The following is a 17,377-nucleotide window of genomic DNA, read 5'->3' on the forward strand; positions in this document are numbered from 1 at the left end:
TGAGAGTGTAAAGAGCATCTCCCTATCCACTCTGTCCATCCCCTGCATAATTTTGTATGTCTCAATCATGTCCCCCCTCAAGCGTCTCTTTTCTAGGCTGAAGAGGCCCAAACGCCGTAGCCTTTCCTCATAAGGAAGGTGCCCCAGCCCCGTTATCATCTTAGTCGCTCTCTTTTGCACCTTTTCCATTTCCACTATGTCTTTTTTGAGATGCGGCGACCAGAACTGGACACAATACTCCAGGTGTGGCCTTACCATAGATTTGTACAACGGCATTATAATACTAGCCGTTTTGTTCTCAGTACCCTTCCTAATGATCCCAAGCATAGAATTGGCCTTCTTCACTGCCGCCGCACATTGGGTCGACACTTTCATCGACCTGTCCACCACCACCCCAAGATCTCTCTCCTGATCTGTCACAGACAGCTCAGAACCCATCAGCCTATATCTAAAGTTTTGATTTTTTGCCCCAATGTGCATGACTTACTGACATTGAAGCGCATCTGCCATTTTGCTGCCCATTCTGCCAGCCTGGAGAGATCCTTCTGGAGCTCCTCACAATCACTTCTGGTCTTTACCACTCGGAAAAGTTTGGTGTCGTCTGCAAACTTAGCCACTTCACTGCTCAACCCTGTCTCCAGGTCATTTATGAAGAGGTTGAAAAGCACCGGTCCCAGGACAGATCCTTAGGGCACACTGCTTTTCACCTCTCTCCATTGTGAAAATTGCCCATTGACACCCACTCTCTGCTTCCTGGCCTCCAACCAGTTCTCAATCCACGAGAGGACCTGTCCTCTAATTCCCTGACTGTGGAGTTTTTTCAGTAGCCTTTGGTGAGGGACCGTGTCAAACGCCTTCTGAAAGTCCAGATATATAATGTCCACGGGTTCTCCCACATCCACATGCCTGTTGACCTTTTCAAAGAATTCTATAAGGTTTGTGAGGCAAGACTTACCCTTACAGAAGCCATGCTGACTCTCCCTCAGCAAGGCCTGTTCGTCTATGTGTTTTGAGATCCTATCTTTGATGAGGCATTCCACCATCTTACCCGGTATGGATGTTAGGTTGACCGGCCTATAGTTTCCCGGGTCCCCCCTCTTTCCCTTTTTAAAAATAGGCGTGACATTTGCTATCCTCCAATCTTCTGGCACCGTGGCCGTTTTGAGGGACAAGTTGCATACCTTAGTCAAGAGATCTGCAACTTCATTCTTCAATTCCTTAATAACCCTTGGGTGGATGCCATCAGGGCCCGGTGACTTATTGATCTTTAATTTATCAATGAGGTCTGAAACATCTTCTCTTTTAACCTCTATCTGACTTAACTCCTCGGTCAGGATGGGCCGTTCGGGCAGCGGTATCTGCCCGAGGTCTTCTGCCGTGAAGACAGATGCAAAGAACTCATTGAATTTCTCTGCCATCTCTAAGTCTCCTTTTATCTCCCCTTTCCCTCCCTCACCATCCAGAGGGCCAACCGCTTCTCTGGCGGGTTTCCTGCTTCTAACATATTTGAAGAAGCTTTTATTATTCCCCTTAATGTTGCTGGTCATGCGTTCCTCATAGTCTCGCTTGGCCTCCCATATCACCTTCTTACATTTCTTTTGCCACAGTTTATGTTCCTTTTTATTCTCCTCATTAGGGCAAGACTTCCATTTACGGAAGGAAGCTTCCTTGCCCTTCACAGCCTCTCTAACTTGGCTGGTTAGCCATGCGGGCACCCTCCTGGATTTAGTGGAACCCTTCTTTCTTTGCGGTATACACCGCTGCTGGGCCTCTATTACTGTTGTTTTAAGCAGCCTCCATGCACTCTGGAGAGATTGGACTCTTTTTACCCTCCCTTTCAACCTCCTTCTAACCAGCCTCCTCATTTGAGGGAAGTCCACCCGTCGGAAGTCAAGGGTTTTTGTTAGAGATTTGCCTGGTATTCTTCCCCCAACGTGCACGTCAAAACGGATCGCAGCATGATCACTGTTCCTCAATGGCTCAGTAACGTTTACATCTCTAACCAGGTCCTGCGTACCGCACAAAATTAAATCCAGAGTCACCTGTCCTCTGCTGTGCTCCGTGACTAGCTGATCTAAGCCACAGTCATTTAGCACGTCAAGAAATCTGGTTTCCTTATCGTGACCAGAACACAAATTGACCCAGTCAATATGAGGATAATTGAAGTCCCCCATGATTACAACCCTGTCCTTCCTTGTCACCTCCCTGATCTGTTTCCTCATTTCAAGGTCCCCATCAGATTTCTGGTCTGGAGGACGATAGCACGCCCCCAGTATTACATCGCTGCACAAGCCTGGTAATTTAACCCACAGAGATTCTATGGTGGAGTCGGACCCACCTTCAGTCTCTACTTTGCTGGATTCTATCCCTTCCTTAACATAAAGGGCCATCCCACCTCCAACACGCCCCTGCCTGTCCCTCCTGTAGAGTTTATAGCCCGGGATTGCGGTATCCCACTGATTCTCCGCATTCCACCAGGTTTCCGTTATGCCCACTATGTCAATATTTTCCCTTGTCACCAGACATTCCAGTTCTCCCACCTTTGCTCGTAGACTTCGGGCATTCGCATAAAAGCATTTATACACGGAATGCCCCAGGATGGACTGCTTATTCGCTCCTTTGTCCCCGCATCCTCTCATTGTGCCAAACCGTCTATCATATCCCATCACCCTACCTTTCCCAATTTCTTCTCCTACCCTGCCTTTGTCTTGTTGTTCTCTAACCTCCCCATCCTCATCCCATAGGGATGAGGAGTCCCGAACCGGATGCCCCTCGGCTCCTGTTGTCCTTCCCCCAGGGATCAGTTTAAAAGCTGCTCTGCCACCTTTTTAATGTTATGCGCCAGCAGTCTGGTTCCATTCTGGTTCAAATGGAGCCCGTCCCTCTTGTACAGGCCCCGCTTGTCCCAAAATGTTCCCCAGTGCCTAACGAATCTAAACCCCTCCTCCCTACACCACCGTCTCATCCACGCATTGAGACCCCTGATCTCCGCCTGCCTAGCTGGCCCTGCGCGTGGAACAGGTAGCACTTCAGAGAACGCTACCTTTGAGGTCCTGGCTTTCAGCTTCCTGCCTAAAAGCCTAAATTTGGCCTCCAGGACCTCCCAGCTACACTTGCCCACGTCGTTGGTGCCGACATGCACCACAGCCGCTACCTCTCCCCCAGCACTGTCTACTAGCCTGTCTAGACGAGAAGTGATGTCCGCAACCTTTGCACCAGGCAGGCAAGTCACCATGCGGTCCTCACATCCGTCGCAAACCCCCCTCTCTATGTTTCTAATAATCGAATCCCCCACTACAAGAAGCCCCCGACCCCCCTCCCGCCGAGGAGTATCCCGAGTGTGCTCGGATACGGGCCCATCCCCTGGAGAAGGGGTCCCCCCTAGGGGATTGTTTCCCTCCTGTCCAGGATGACGTCCTCCAGTCCCGAGACTTCCCACCCGGGCAGCCGAGGAGCTGCACGCCTGAGGTTGGGACGAAGCCTGATCGTCCCCGGAAGTCTCCCCACGGTCCTCCTCTGGCTGCCTGCGCTTCTCCAGGTCGGCCACCAAGGCTTCAAGGGAGCGGACACGTTCCCTGAGAGCCTGGAGCTCCTTGCACCGAGGACACACCCATGACTTATGCCCCAGAGGCATATAATCATACATGTGGCACTCAATGCAGAACACTGGATAGCCCCCACCCTGCTGCTGGCTGTCTGACTGCATAGCTTTTTTGTTGTTGTTGTTGTTGTTTTATTTAGGGGTCCTTTTAAAAACTGTACACTGGATAGCAGCCCTTTTCTCAAGGGAAGAGGAAGGGCAGTGTATGGGGCCCTGGCCTCCTCGCCCTGCTGCTGAACTCGCCCAGATGCTAAACTCTTGTGCCTTACCTGGCACTCAGTTCCCGAGGCACTGGGTTCCCAGAGGGCACACGCGTCTGCAGAGAGCCTCACGCGATGGCCCGCCTAGCTTTATACTCCTGGCTGGCTCCTCCTCCCTCCTTCCTTCCTGATTGAAAGGGGGCTGGCCTTCCCAGGTGAGTTTACAAAAGCTCAGGAAGGCAAAGGCTGCTGATGGGTGTGACCTACTCTGCAGGCTCCTGAATGGACTGCTTGGATTAGCCTAATGGGGCTCTTAATGGGTTGGGAATTGGCCCTTCCTAGGTCCTTTCCCTCCTAGTTCTGTTCTCTTAGGCTGGACTGTTTTTGTAACCTCAAGCTAGTCTTTATTTGGGTTTGTTTAATTATTTATTGCTCTCTAGATCCTGTGTCCCAATTTACTGACCTGTTTAGGTTATGTTCTAACTTAGATTAAGTTTAACCTGGGTTAAGTATAGGTTTAATTTAAACAAGTAGAAAAACCTGCTTTCCACTTTATCCTCCTCCCTTCCTTCGATTAGGTGCTACCTTAGGTGCAGCTAACTTTCAACTTTGATTTAAATGCCTGACCCTTGGGCTCTTACTCACGAGTAGGACTCTGCTCTTACTCACGAGTAGGACTCTGCTCCTGCTCAGAGTAGCCCTATGTACCTCCCTTAGGTGCTAACTAATGTTCATGGTGAGTAAATATATTTAAGAATATAAGTGCTTCTTAAATATTGCGGCTCTCAAGCATCTGAAGTTTATTGTATGTGGCTGTCATGTTAAGCAAGCGAACATGACAAATATGTTTGGCTACCTCTGGCCTATAGGAATGCCTTCACTGTTGCCTTGCCAGGGCTGTAAACCTGTTTAAGACTAGGGATCTTTTGCATGCTTACTTAAAGCTTGGTCTAAATTGGCTACTTGTATCCTGATGGTTCAACTAGCCAAATTACATCTGTCTTGACGGGTGCCCAAGTTTTGGTTGACGTATTCATTTCTTGATCTTTTTCCTGAGATTTTTCAACTGGATATGCCAGGAACTGGAATTGATCTAAAGCACGTGCTCGCCTACAGAGCTGTACCTCCTCACTACAGTTGTTCCCTGCCACCCACCCCAGATAGGCTTGCTGTGTCTCCCCTACAGCAAAACCAGGCACCCTAGGAAGTAGAGGGGGAAGATCAAAGACAAAACCAGCCAGAGGAAGGATGCCACTGGGACCCTCTGTTTTTTGGATAGGGGCAGTAGCTCATGGTCATATATGCAGAAGGCTCCTGGTTCATCCCCTGGCATTTGCAGCTGAAAGAAAATGGCAGCACATGATGTGGAGGTTTCTGCCTTGAATTCTGCTGCTGCCAGGCCAAGTAGATAATATCGGGCAAGGCAGATCAATGGTCTGACACAGTGTACTTTGGCTTCCTCCTATTATGCCCTTGTGTGTTCTAATGGACATGTCAGAATGCCAGATGTAGAGGAGAGCACCAGGACACAGGTTGTGTCTTGTTGTCTTGTGTGCTGCATGAAGCATTTGGTGGGCCACTGTGAGACACAGGAAGCTGGACTAGGTGGGCCTTTGGCCTGATCCAGTGGGGATCTTCTTATGTCTCCACATCAGGGAATACACTATGCTAGCAGGTTGTCAGACCTCCTTATTTTATAAACCCCACTTTCATAAGCAAATTCTGGTTCTGTGGGCAGCAAGAAGGAAACAGCGCAAGATGGTCACCCCAATTTCTGTACTGGCCAATTGACAAATAAGGAAGGATCAAAGCATTGTGCTGATTCCAAGCATGCCCTAACACATGTTGCTAGTTAGCTTTACAGAGTGTAGGAAGCCAAGTATGTGTTTGGCTGGTGTCATAGCGCTTTCTTTTCATCTTGTTCCAACCTACCCTAACAGAATCCTGGTTTTTTTCCCCCCTGACTTTTTTATTTGTCAATTATTTCTAAGGAACTGATTGTGAACTTTCTTTGAATGAGTGCATCCTTGTGTTCAATTTTTTTTTTTAATGGAATGGTGGATGTATTTTTACCAAAGGCAAATTCATTGTAGCATAGATTAGTCCCACTTTAAATCTGCTAGCCAGTTACATGTACCTTCTATTCATAGGTACAGTTAAATCTTGAAATAGGTGATATTGGGTGCTGATGGGAGAGAAAACTTGTGAAGGCTCTGGCTTGGGTGGACAATTCATTATGATTCTAACCCCTTTTTCCCCTATAGTTTTTATAATAATGATGCATTTCAAATTGCATATAACAAATTGTCTGCAACCAATAAACATCTCGAGTCCTTTGACATTCTGTTTCCTGCAACTCTTTTTCAGCTAAATTGAACTGTTTTGTTGTATTTATAACCCACTTTTCAGCCAAGGTTGGCTCCCAAACTGACTTCCAATTGAAATCCATCATAAGATGCAATATAATCAAGGGCACAATCCTAATCAGGTCTACTCAGAAGTAAGTCCTATTTTGTTCAATGGGGCTTACTCCCAGGAAAGTGGGATGCACTTCCACCCAGGAAGGTGGGATGCGCCTCAGGCTGCAATCCTAACCACACTTTCCTGACAGTAAGCCCCATTGAACAAAATAGGATTTACTTCTGAGTAGACCTGGTCAGGATAGTGCCCATAGTCATTTCTGCCCAATGTTGCTTATATGCAACATGGATCAAATCATCTATGGGCTGAGCAGAAATAGGTTAAATGAGTCTGTGCATTTGTGGAGGAGAGGGGAGGAAGAGTAGTGCAATTTGTTTGCTTTGCATCTTATTAGTCCAGCTTCATGTTTCTTTTGGGTTGCTTTTGCTCTCACCTGCTTTCCTAGTTTATTCCTTCTGTGCATTTTTGAACTAAAACCATTTGCTGAAAGCTTCCAAAAAAACGCCACAATCCAGTGGCAGTCCAGTGACTGTTGTGCAACTCTCTTATTTCTACACAATGAAATAAGACTTGCAGTATTGGTTTGGTTTTGGCATCAGAAGCTGGTGCTGTCCATTACTGAGGGTGACTGCAGGCTGGCCTGCACCTTCTCTCTCACTTCTGTGCTGAACTGACAACTTGGAGAAAGTCCTTTGCAGAGATGCCTCCAAGAGAATTTCCTTCTTTAACAACAACACTAAGACAGGTAACTGGCCACGGTGTGATTTGTTTGTAGCAGTATAATTCCATTGTTTGCCTGTGCCCATGAAGATACTCATTCCCACAAAATGCAGCAATAAATTCATTTACATTTTGCCCCATATTTCTTCCAGGGCAGCAGAGATAGTCTGCACCCCCATAGTCAGTGCTGGTGTCAGGTTTCTGAGGGCTGTGGCACAGAGGCCTACACAGGGCTTGCCATGGTGATGGCTCCGCAATGGGTGCTATCAATACCACCAGTTCTGAGGGTTCAGGAGAAGCATCAACCAGGTGAACCTTCTGAAGGGTGTGAGTCAATTCTTGACTTGGCCAGCCCCTGATGCCACCCACTGACCATTTTATCCTTGTAACAATACTGTGACGGAGATGAGGCTGAGAGAGAGAGAGAGAGAGAGCACACCTGACTCAATGTCATCCTGTACACCAGTTGTCAGTGTTAAGCCTCATTCTTCCCAGCCCTTCAACCTATTGTCCTAACTGGCTTTTAGGAAACACATTTTATTAACAAAAGGTTTATTTCAAGTTAAATAAATAAACTAACATAATTGTGCTGTAATTTTTCCAGTCCATCCACACCATCCCCTTGCTTTATAGCGGACAATATGGTGAGATGCATGAATTGTACAGCTGTACAGTTGGGAGCAATGTATCCTTCATGGATTTGATGGGGAAATATGGAAGAAATTTGGTTGGGCAACCATAGAACTGTTGATCAAGAGTCACTTGAAATTTTCATAGATGTATAAAAATAGGATTGGTGAGTCCTGCGGAAACCCCAGAAGCTCACAGTTGATCTCAAACAGCATTCCACGTAGAGGAAAAACTTGCAGTCACACGGCTTCCTGCTGGCCATCATCTGTCTTTGTTCTGCAGCAGTGTTTTTCACACATTTTGACAAGTTCTGATAGGATAAAAACTGATGAAGCCAGGCCGATGAGAAACAACAAATCTGACCAGGAAGGAGAGAAAAAGAAAAAAGCTATTTGTATTGCAGAAGGAGAGAGTGATAAGTATCACTTAAGTGCTTAGAGCCGTTCTCAAACTCTTGCCTACCGGACTCGCCAGTGGAACATGAGCCAGGTCCTATCTTTCTGTACCAATAAGCTAGCGGTTGCCAGAGTGAGGCACAGCTCTGGGGGGTGATGTGGCAAATGGACAAGGATGACACGGGATGCTTGCCATCCAGACTGCTTGGCAGCAAGGACACAACATTGAAGACTATGGAGCAGAGGCTCAACAGGCAGAGCTCCATATGCAAGGTTTTCACTGCACGAAAAGCCCACCACCCGTACCACCATTTTCATGGTCTCGCAATCCAGAAGTAATTGGTGGTGACGTCGCGAATTACTTACAGGTGCCAAACTCCGCACCAGCAGCACGACAGGCATCGTGACCGTGGGAAGTTTGGGGACCACCACAATATGAATTTGGCAGTTCTGGCTCTGAAATACGAATCATGGCAGGTTGGGATGCCTGTGTCATATGACACAAGTGTTGCACTCCAAAATCAATTTTTTCTTCTTGGAATGTAAGTTGAGGTGGAGAAGAAATCATGTACTCCTATCAGATTCTAAATACCCTTTCCCTCTCGTCAATCCTATTAACCTTCCTTGCTGCTCCACCAGTGGCAGGGAAAAGTCTTCTCCTTCTCCAGTGCCTGGAATGCTGAGAAATACAGTTTTCTTAGCAGCAGAGGGTCACAGTATGATAGGTTCTGGACTGGGACAAAGACTTCTCTCCCTCTATTTCACTGTTTCCATTGGAATAGTGAGCAGTGGGGAGGAGAATTCAGACACTGTTGCATTCCCAGTGACATAATCCAGAGGTTCCCAAAGTGTGCACTGCAATGCTCTGGGGCATTGCAAGGCACTCTGTGGGGCATCGTGGGAAACCTGCTAGCCAGCAGTGAAACCGTGGCATGAGCCTACAAACAGCAGCAGGAAGCTCAGCATGGGGGACAGAGTTGCTGGACGTAGTTTTCTCCTACTTGAAAAAGCCCTCTCACCCACCCTGACCTCCTTACCATTATTTTTAGGCTTGCATTCAGCCTCCAAACCAGAAGTAAGTGGTGATGACAACATCGCACAAGCGCGTTGTTGCATCATTGTCACTTCCTTCCCAGCGCTGAGGTGTCGTGATGAAGGTAAGTTTGAGAAGCACTGACATAATCGAAAGCATGAAAAAAATCAAACTGGGCTTGGGATAAACTGAACCATTTTCCAAAGCTGGGGGATGAACTCTGATCCACAGTTTCAAGAGATGTTTCCCCCCATCTGCTTTCCCATCACTAGTCCAAAAGTAAGAACATAAGAAGAGCCCTGCTGGATCAGGCCAAAGACCTATCTAGTCCAGCTTCCTATACTTCACAGCAGCCCACCAGTTTCTCCAGGAGCACACAAGACTATAAGAAACCTGCATCCTGGTGCCATCGTCTGCATCTGGCATTTGGATGTAGCCTACTTCTAAAACCAGGACATACATATTGTGGTTTTAGTACATGATGGAAAAGTACATGATGGACTTTTCCTCCAGGTATCTGTACAGTCCCTTTTTAAAGGCTTCTAGGTCAGATGCTATCACCATATCCTGTGGCAAGGAGTTCCACAGACTAATTACACACTGGGTAAAGGAAGATTTTCTTTTGTCTGTCAGTACTCCAGGTGTGGCCTTACTTGCAGTGAGGAGTGTCATTGCAGCTGATAGCTACTGATGCTTCATTACCCACCAGCCCCTGCCTCCCTCCCTCCCCGACCAATATAATTAGACTCCATGTCATCTGTTGCTGTGGCTTTAAATCCCTCCCGAAATAATTCCAACCCTGTTACAGAGCTTCAGCTATTGTCTTTGCAACTGGACTCACCTAATACTCCTAGGTTCTCTGTCTGGAAGATCTTCTGCAATGGAGGAATGTAAATAACAGCCATCTGACCCAAAATAGACCCCAGCACAGAATATAAGAACATGCGATTTCGGAAAAGACCAATTTCAAATATCAGTTTTGTCTGGGGGGAAAAAGAGACATGAGGGTGGAGGAGAGAGATTCAATCTCACAATGTGTACAGACTGCAATAATCCAGGCTACTGCCTGTAAAGAAACTTTCCTAGAATCAAACAAAATTAGTAATGGATATTTTAAAACTGGTAAAAATACAGCAGTTGTTCATTAGACGGGAAATGTGTAATTAGCCTATTTTACCTTTTAAAAATCTGTTTCATAACTGTATACGCTACTCAAGCATTTAGACATTATAACCCTCATCTCACCTGCGAGCGACACGTCAGGGCATTGAATAGGTCAAAAAAGACGAAACAGGTGAACGTCATTGTTGTGGTCCGTGGCGTGATGCCACTGTCTGGAATCTAGAAACACACGTGACAACATACACTTGTCAGAGCAAGAGTCTGGTGGACTGTTGGAGCATGGATGAAGTCAACTTTCCTAGTTACACAATGAGCCTTTTGTTTGGGAAGTCATGGTCACCTTGGAAATCTGCTCTGGCTTTTGCAGGCAAGATTAGATGTGTAAGAATGCCAAGCCTTTAATCTCCACACATGGCCTTTAATCTCCACCAAAATGATGAACGGAGGACAGGAACATTTGTTGGAAGGCAGTAGGGTAAAAACAAGACCCAAAAAATGATTGTACAGTACACCTTATTTCCACTCACTTTAGATTTATAGCTTTGTGTGCTACTGCCCACAAGGCATTGAGAGCGGTAAAGGAAATTGCTGGTGAAGATCTTTCTTCTGCTGGATTTTTTTTTTTTTAATTTTACAAATTATAGGAATCCGCTAGAAATCCTGGAGGATCTTGAACTGGTAATATTGGTTCTTCAGGAACAGAATCTTAGCCTTTCTAATCCTGCTCCTTGAGAGACACCCTTCCTGAATTATTGTACCTTCTCCACCAGTTCAAAACAGCAGATTGATTCCCATCCCCAGGGCTGGATTTAGGATCATTTACCTGCCCACATATCAGAGTCATTGTGAATACCCCTATCAAATAGGTAGGTGGTGAAAGAAAGATGGATTCTCAGTGATCCCACAGGTCGACCACTCTCCTCACCTGACACCTATGCTAATTTATTTAGACTCCAAGCAGTATTTTTTTTTTAATTTGCTCAGCTTTTGAAAAAAAAACTTGCAGGACAAGCCTATGCATGTTTACTCAGAAGTAAACCCCATTGTGTTCAATGTGGCTTACTCACAGGAAGATATTATAAGGTTGCACTGTTAGTCCTGAATTTGTATTGGTTTTATGCTGCATTGTCTGATGTTTTTGCCTTTTCACACTTGCTTTTATTTGTGTGTGTGTGTGTGGGGGGGGGGGGGGAATTAACATGCTTGAACAAGAAGTCACAAGACAATCAACCAAACTAGCCATTTCCCAGTTAATGTCTTGGCTTGTGTCAACTGTATATGCATGCGGCCTCCCCTGGTCTTTTCAGATCTTTAAAAATGTTGAGATATCAATTAAGGGAACAACAATATATCACATTAAAGTTGCTTTGAAGCACTGTTTGTGGCCTAAGTTGGTTTCTGCCACAGGATTGCTCTCACCTCCTTCCAAAAGACAAATGTGGTGCCACTGATGATAATGGTGGCCGATAGGAAGATTTTCAGAATCAGGGACCTGTTGAGAATTGTGTCTGAAATGTTCCTTGGAGGCTGCTTGATGGCATCTTTGTCCACTGGTTCAACACCCAGACTGTTTCCGGAAAAATTTTGTTGTTAGTACAGGTTGATTAGCCATTGATTTTTTCTCTGAGAATTTCGCTGATGGAATCCACATAGTTCCCTACAAAATTGCACCTCAGACCCATACTGTGTCCCGCACCCCATGCTGAAGGCCTGCACCTGTCAGTTGCTTCCTGAGAGCCAGTTCACACATTAGAGCAGCCACATGGAAGCTGCTGATTCCATACATCAGTGGCTCAATGCCATTGCATCAATGTGCCATGCGTCTATGTGGTAATGACATTTCTGTCAGTACATCTCCCAGCCAACTCCAGAAATGTCACACATGGGCCTTTCACACTCTCAAGGCTAGTAACCCCCTACTCTAGGGGAACAAGGAAATTGGAGAGGAATGTCAACACTTGGGAAGAGTAAGAAATGGGGGGGGGGTGCCTAAAAGCTTCCTGTCAACTTATGGGGATTCATGGAAGATATATAGAGCATTATCGACTCCCATTTCACTACAACTGAGGCATCAAATGCCACTGCAAATTCCTGGGATACATTTTCTGTCTTTTGGAGTTTTGATGGAAGGAGGTATATCAGCATTCATACTAAATTCACTGTTCATGCCCAATTCTGAACACTATTAAAACAAAAATCTTGAAAGTCTCATTTCTTATTTAAACATCCTGAAGAAATAATTTGAAATATTTCAAAAACAGATTTACAGCACAATCCTATGCATATCTATTCAGAAGTAAGTTCCACAGTATTCAATGGGGTTTACTCATGTATATAGAGTTGCAGTTGAAGATAAATGTAAAAGGGGCTATTTAGCTTGAGTTTCCATCTCATGCCTTCACCTTTGCGCTGGAGGTCCATCCATTATAATATTGATCCATAAGATTTGCATAGCATTGAGAGGATTGGGCAAATTGAGTACTGTTGACAGAGTAATTAAACTCAGAGCTGAGATGCTCCTGTGGGGGGGGGGGAGAGAGAGAGAGAGAGAGAAGGCCAAATTAAATCTTTGTAGGTTCCAAAATTTGGTTTGTTCTCCTGGCCTGAGCAAATGGCTACTTACGTGCTGAGCTGAAACCGGACAAAATTTTTGATGTTGTAAAATATGCCTTTTCCCTCTTCAATTGCATTCCTGTTGGAAAAGGGGGAATATTTTATTCTTGTAGAAAGTGTGTTTCTATTCCCGTTCCTATGATTTGTCCAAGAACTGCAAAACCTGTTCTAGATTCTGATGGAAGCAGGTGCTATTTATGTATTTACCTATCTAATGCATTTATTTATATTCAGAATTTCTTTCCCCTTCTTCAGAGGGAACACAGGGTAGCTAACAAAATGTTGGACAACCAAACACAATGCAAATGTAATGAATTCAAAATAAAAGTGATGAAAATGAATTCAGAATACTTTTTTTAAAAAGCAACATCAAAATCAGTCCATTAAAATAACATCATAATTTAAAAACTTTGCAAAGTAAAAAAGGTGTTCCACAGTCATCTGAAGAAGAGAGCACAGAGAGGGGGCGGCGGGTGGGTGGATGGGCTCTATTTCTAGTGTATGGAACTCCATGCAGCATCTCCAAGCTGAGCTGGGAAAGACCTTTATCTGAAGCCCTGTTAGTGTTGACAATACAATGGACCTTCCACATTTGCGGGTCCTGAAACTGCGGGTCCAATTACGGATATAGAAGGTTCACATGCGTGCCTCTGGAAGTTCCCCTCAATAATGTACCTGGAGCCTCTGAACATCTCTTCTGGATCATGCCGCACTGGTGACCACCTCTACTGGTCTCCATGGACCTCAGAATGGCCTCCAGAAGCCTCTGGAAGCTACTTCTGGTTTTTGATGGCAACTTCCATTTGCTTCCAAAAACTGAAAGTAGCTTCCAGAGTCTTCTGTAGGCTCTGTAGACTGCGGAGGCCAATGGAGTGGGTTGCTGGCCTGACGTGACACAGAGGAGGCCTCTGGAGGCTCCAGGTAAGTAATTGTCCATTAGTGGACCCCAGCATCTTTGGAATTTCTTATCCATGGAGGTGGGCTGTCTGGAACTCAACCCCCACAGATAAGGAGGGCCCTTATGTACTGAACTAGTGGATCAATAATCTGATTCAGTACAAGGTGACTTCAAATTCATGTTCATTCAATCAGTTTTGCCTGCTGAGATGAATGGAATAGCCATTACATGCATGAGAGCCCCTTATGAACATAGCTGTTAGTGTCAAAGTTCTCATGCCCAAAACATCTTGATAGTCTCTCCAGGAATTGAAAGGCAGGGTATAAACATTTGAAATGAATATATGAAATAAAAATTCTTGACCCAATGTGTCAACCATCAAGCATCCTATATATGTATGCTCAAAAATAAGTCCCACTATATTCTGCTCCGGAACTTACACCCAGGTCAGTGTGCACAGGATCGCTGCCATATTCTGCCAACCCACTTACATGATTGTTGAGAAGTCATCATCCACCAGGATCATGTTGGCCGCCTCCTTGCTGACATCTGTGCCTGCTTTTCCCATGGCAACCCCAATATCGGCCGACTTCAAAGCTACAGCATCATTTACGCCATCCCCTGTCATTCCCACAATGGCGCCACCCTGCTGTAAGGCCTGAGGAAATGAGAAATGAATGTAAACTTCAGTCTTGGTGAATTCCTCATGCAGATGCAAATTCGACCTTTCAAAAAAAATGCGGAGTAGGTGCGAGTCATTATTCACAGCAAGAAATGGGTTAAATGCCCAGGATAGAAGTCTCAGCTTTTAAGGACACAAAATATTTTATGCAGGAGAGAGGCATACAATCTGGATAGGCTAACCACTTAGAGTTTGGTTTCTCATAAGTAGTGAGCATTAATAATTCCCAATGAGACTGCAGTTGATCAAGAAATAAGCTCTTATTAGATATGATTTGTCCATTCAATAAGTTTTAATTCAAAGAGACATCTTCATGCAAATGTGATCAGGAGGCTCCCACCCAATCAATCATGTAAACAATGAATATTGTCAATTTGCCCATAATTGTCCAGGAGACAGAAAGGTAGGAAAGACTCCATCCTACTCTGAGACAGTGTATTGCTGGTGTGTGGCCGATGGTAGTGGAACAAGAAATTGGCCTGGGTTATCACTAGGAGGATGCGGGGTGTGTGGACCACACCAGGTGACACCCTGGGGGGGGGCGGCATGACACCACCAGTGGCCAAAATTTTGAAAACCTTTTGGAAAAATTTGTATTTATGAATAATACCATCATGTTCTATATCAGGGGTGTCCAAAGTTTTTGGCAGGAGGGCCACATTGTCTCTCTGACACTGTGCCGGGGGCTGGGGAAAAAACGGATTAATTTACATTTCAAATTTGAATAAATTTACATATGTTTACATAAATGAATATATTAAAGATGAACTTATGAATGAATGAAGGTCTTGCAATAGCTCAAGGCCTATAAAAGGCATTGCACAAAGTAAGGCTGGCCTTTCCCTGCTACTGCATCACATATGTGAAACAGCAAGCAGTGGAGGGAGCCCTCATCCCACAGCTCACCGAGAGGTCAAACAGTTGCCCTCACACTGAGAGCAGTTGCGTTGGGCCAGTGTGGGCTCCAACAAATCACTGGAGGGCCAGAGGCTCATTGGAGATTGGGAGTTCCCTGAGGGCCGCATTGAGAGGCCTCGAGGGCCGCAAGGGGCCCCAGGGCTGGGGTTTGGGCACCCCTGTTCTATATCATTGGGATATACTTTATATAACCACACTTTCCTGAGAGCAAGCCCCATTGAACAAAATAGGACTTACTTCTGAATAGACCTGGTTAGGATTGTGCCCGTTGTAATTCATTCTGTATGGTCTAGAACAGGGGGCAGGGAGAGGTTCATCATGGGGGTGATGCAATGTAATTGCTAGAAGATAAGAGCATCACTGGGGTATCTCTGATAAAGACACACCATGATTTGGACTAGACACACCATGATTTACATAAATTATTGGCCTCCTCTCCCTACTCCCTTATTTACAGCAAAGAACTGGCAAGCAACTCTTCCCTGGACAAGCTGCAAGAGAAGAAGGGCAATGCAAGGAAAATGTAGTTTCAGCTGAGAGGTCATTACAGCCAGTGGAAATATTCAAAGCAAAGCCGTGATCAGCGTGGAGTAAAATCAGATCTGGTCTCTTTGGGGGAAAGGTAGACACCTCTCATTTGGGGTCTGCAGATACCTTGATGATTTTAAGTTTGTGTTTTGGACTTGTTCGGTAGAAGATGGAAACCTGGATGATGAGGAGAAAAAGGAGATCTATGTGAGGTGGGCGGTTTGTTTAAGAACATTCACACACCATGCATCTGGAACCCCTTCAAAGTCCATTACATTTTTGACTGCAGAGGACAATGCTGACTCTGTGATGTTGTCCAGCTCCTCCCCAGACATAGCTTTCATTCTCCCATTGCACAGACCAATATTCCGTCCTGCAATGAGAAACCCATGTCATGCTTGCTCTTCTCAGCAGACACAAAAATAGCAGTTGACAAGAAACTTCTGAAGAAAACATGCAACTGAAATCCAGGTCTAGATTAGCAACATGCGTGTGTGTGTATTTACAACATGCCAATTCAATTGAACAATCCCTCCTTATTCTGTGGCTGCATTACTTGATCACATAAACTGATAAAACAATTGCAGGGAAGCTGCCAACAGCCCTGGCTGGGAGCCAGAATCAACTCTGCTGAAGGCGGCAACCGGGGAGAAGCTAGGACCCAGGATAGCCTGCACTGGCTCCTGATCTGTTACCTGACTTCTTCAAGGATGGCGGGGCTATGGCAATCTATGCTGTGTTTGTTTTTTCAGTGAGTAAAGAGTAGTGCTAGTAGCACTGGCACGTGCTAGAGAGCTGTTTGTTAACCCGTTTCTGCCCAGCCCACAGGTGTACACATTTGATCCCTGTTGCATATATGCAACATTGGGCAAAAAATTTAATCTCCTTCTAGCATGCTAGGATCACATTTGTTTTTCAGCTTCTAGTATGCTCACCATGCTAGCAATATGTCTTTCGAGCCCGGTGCTTTTAAGCATGGCAACCTCCATGCATTATGGTAAAAATGGTGGCCTCCATGCCTTTGTCATTTGTTAATGAATTCAACAGAATTGGGCTAGAAGCATGCTAGAGGTATGCTAGTGTCATCACTTCCTGCTATTTTCTAGTTGAAAAACAAATAGAGCCTATATCAAGCTGGCCAAAAAGATGAGCTGGTACCTAGGGAGAAGGTGGACCCGGGAAAGATTGAGCAGGTATCTATCCTCTTGGAAAGGGTGAGGCCAGGGCTGTCTGTAGAGGTAGCCAAGAAGGAGAAGGGATCCCAGCTGAGTTTTATGATGTGGATTGGTTCTTTTGGGTGGGCAAGCAATATATTGTATTGTATAAGCATAGCAAATAACCCTAGAGGTTGGACTCTGAAGGATATGGAGCAAAGGCATCTTTGCTTCCTTTCATTGTGATTATTATATTCTGCAGTTCTGAGTGGGGGCCCACTTAGCCACTGAACAGAGTGTCAGAAATTATGAACCCCAGAGATAAATTTGGGATTTAATCAGATCTCTGTAAGTAAGAGTTTTCAGAACTGGTATCATAGTTTACTAGTTGCCTCTAAAATGCTTTCACTTCAAGTGTGGAGAGAACTGAATAGACCTGAAATAAGGGACTGGCTTAAACAA

General features: G+C 45.3%; 1 protein-coding gene across 1 annotated transcript in view; it reads right to left on the reverse strand.

Moving 5' to 3' along the window:
• Positions 1-7,811: 7,811 nt before the first annotated feature.
• Positions 7,812-17,377, reverse strand: part of ATP2C2 (ATPase secretory pathway Ca2+ transporting 2) — a 43,047-nt gene continuing 33,481 nt past the window's right edge. Inside the window, exons 19-27 of the mRNA XM_066637954.1 lie at positions 16,037-16,134; positions 15,888-15,938; positions 14,125-14,291; positions 12,746-12,814; positions 12,525-12,641; positions 11,542-11,689; positions 10,246-10,341; positions 9,842-9,983; positions 7,812-7,930 (exon numbers count right to left, since the gene is read on the reverse strand). Of these exons, the coding sequence (XP_066494051.1) occupies positions 7,812-7,930; positions 9,842-9,983; positions 10,246-10,341; positions 11,542-11,689; positions 12,525-12,641; positions 12,746-12,814; positions 14,125-14,291; positions 15,888-15,938; positions 16,037-16,134 (1,007 nt within the window). The remainder of the gene's footprint in view (positions 7,931-9,841; positions 9,984-10,245; positions 10,342-11,541; positions 11,690-12,524; positions 12,642-12,745; positions 12,815-14,124; positions 14,292-15,887; positions 15,939-16,036; positions 16,135-17,377) is intronic.

This window comes from Tiliqua scincoides, chromosome 9 (genome assembly GCF_035046505.1).
Source record: "Tiliqua scincoides isolate rTilSci1 chromosome 9, rTilSci1.hap2, whole genome shotgun sequence".
NCBI classification, from domain to species: domain Eukaryota; kingdom Metazoa; phylum Chordata; class Lepidosauria; order Squamata; family Scincidae; genus Tiliqua; species Tiliqua scincoides.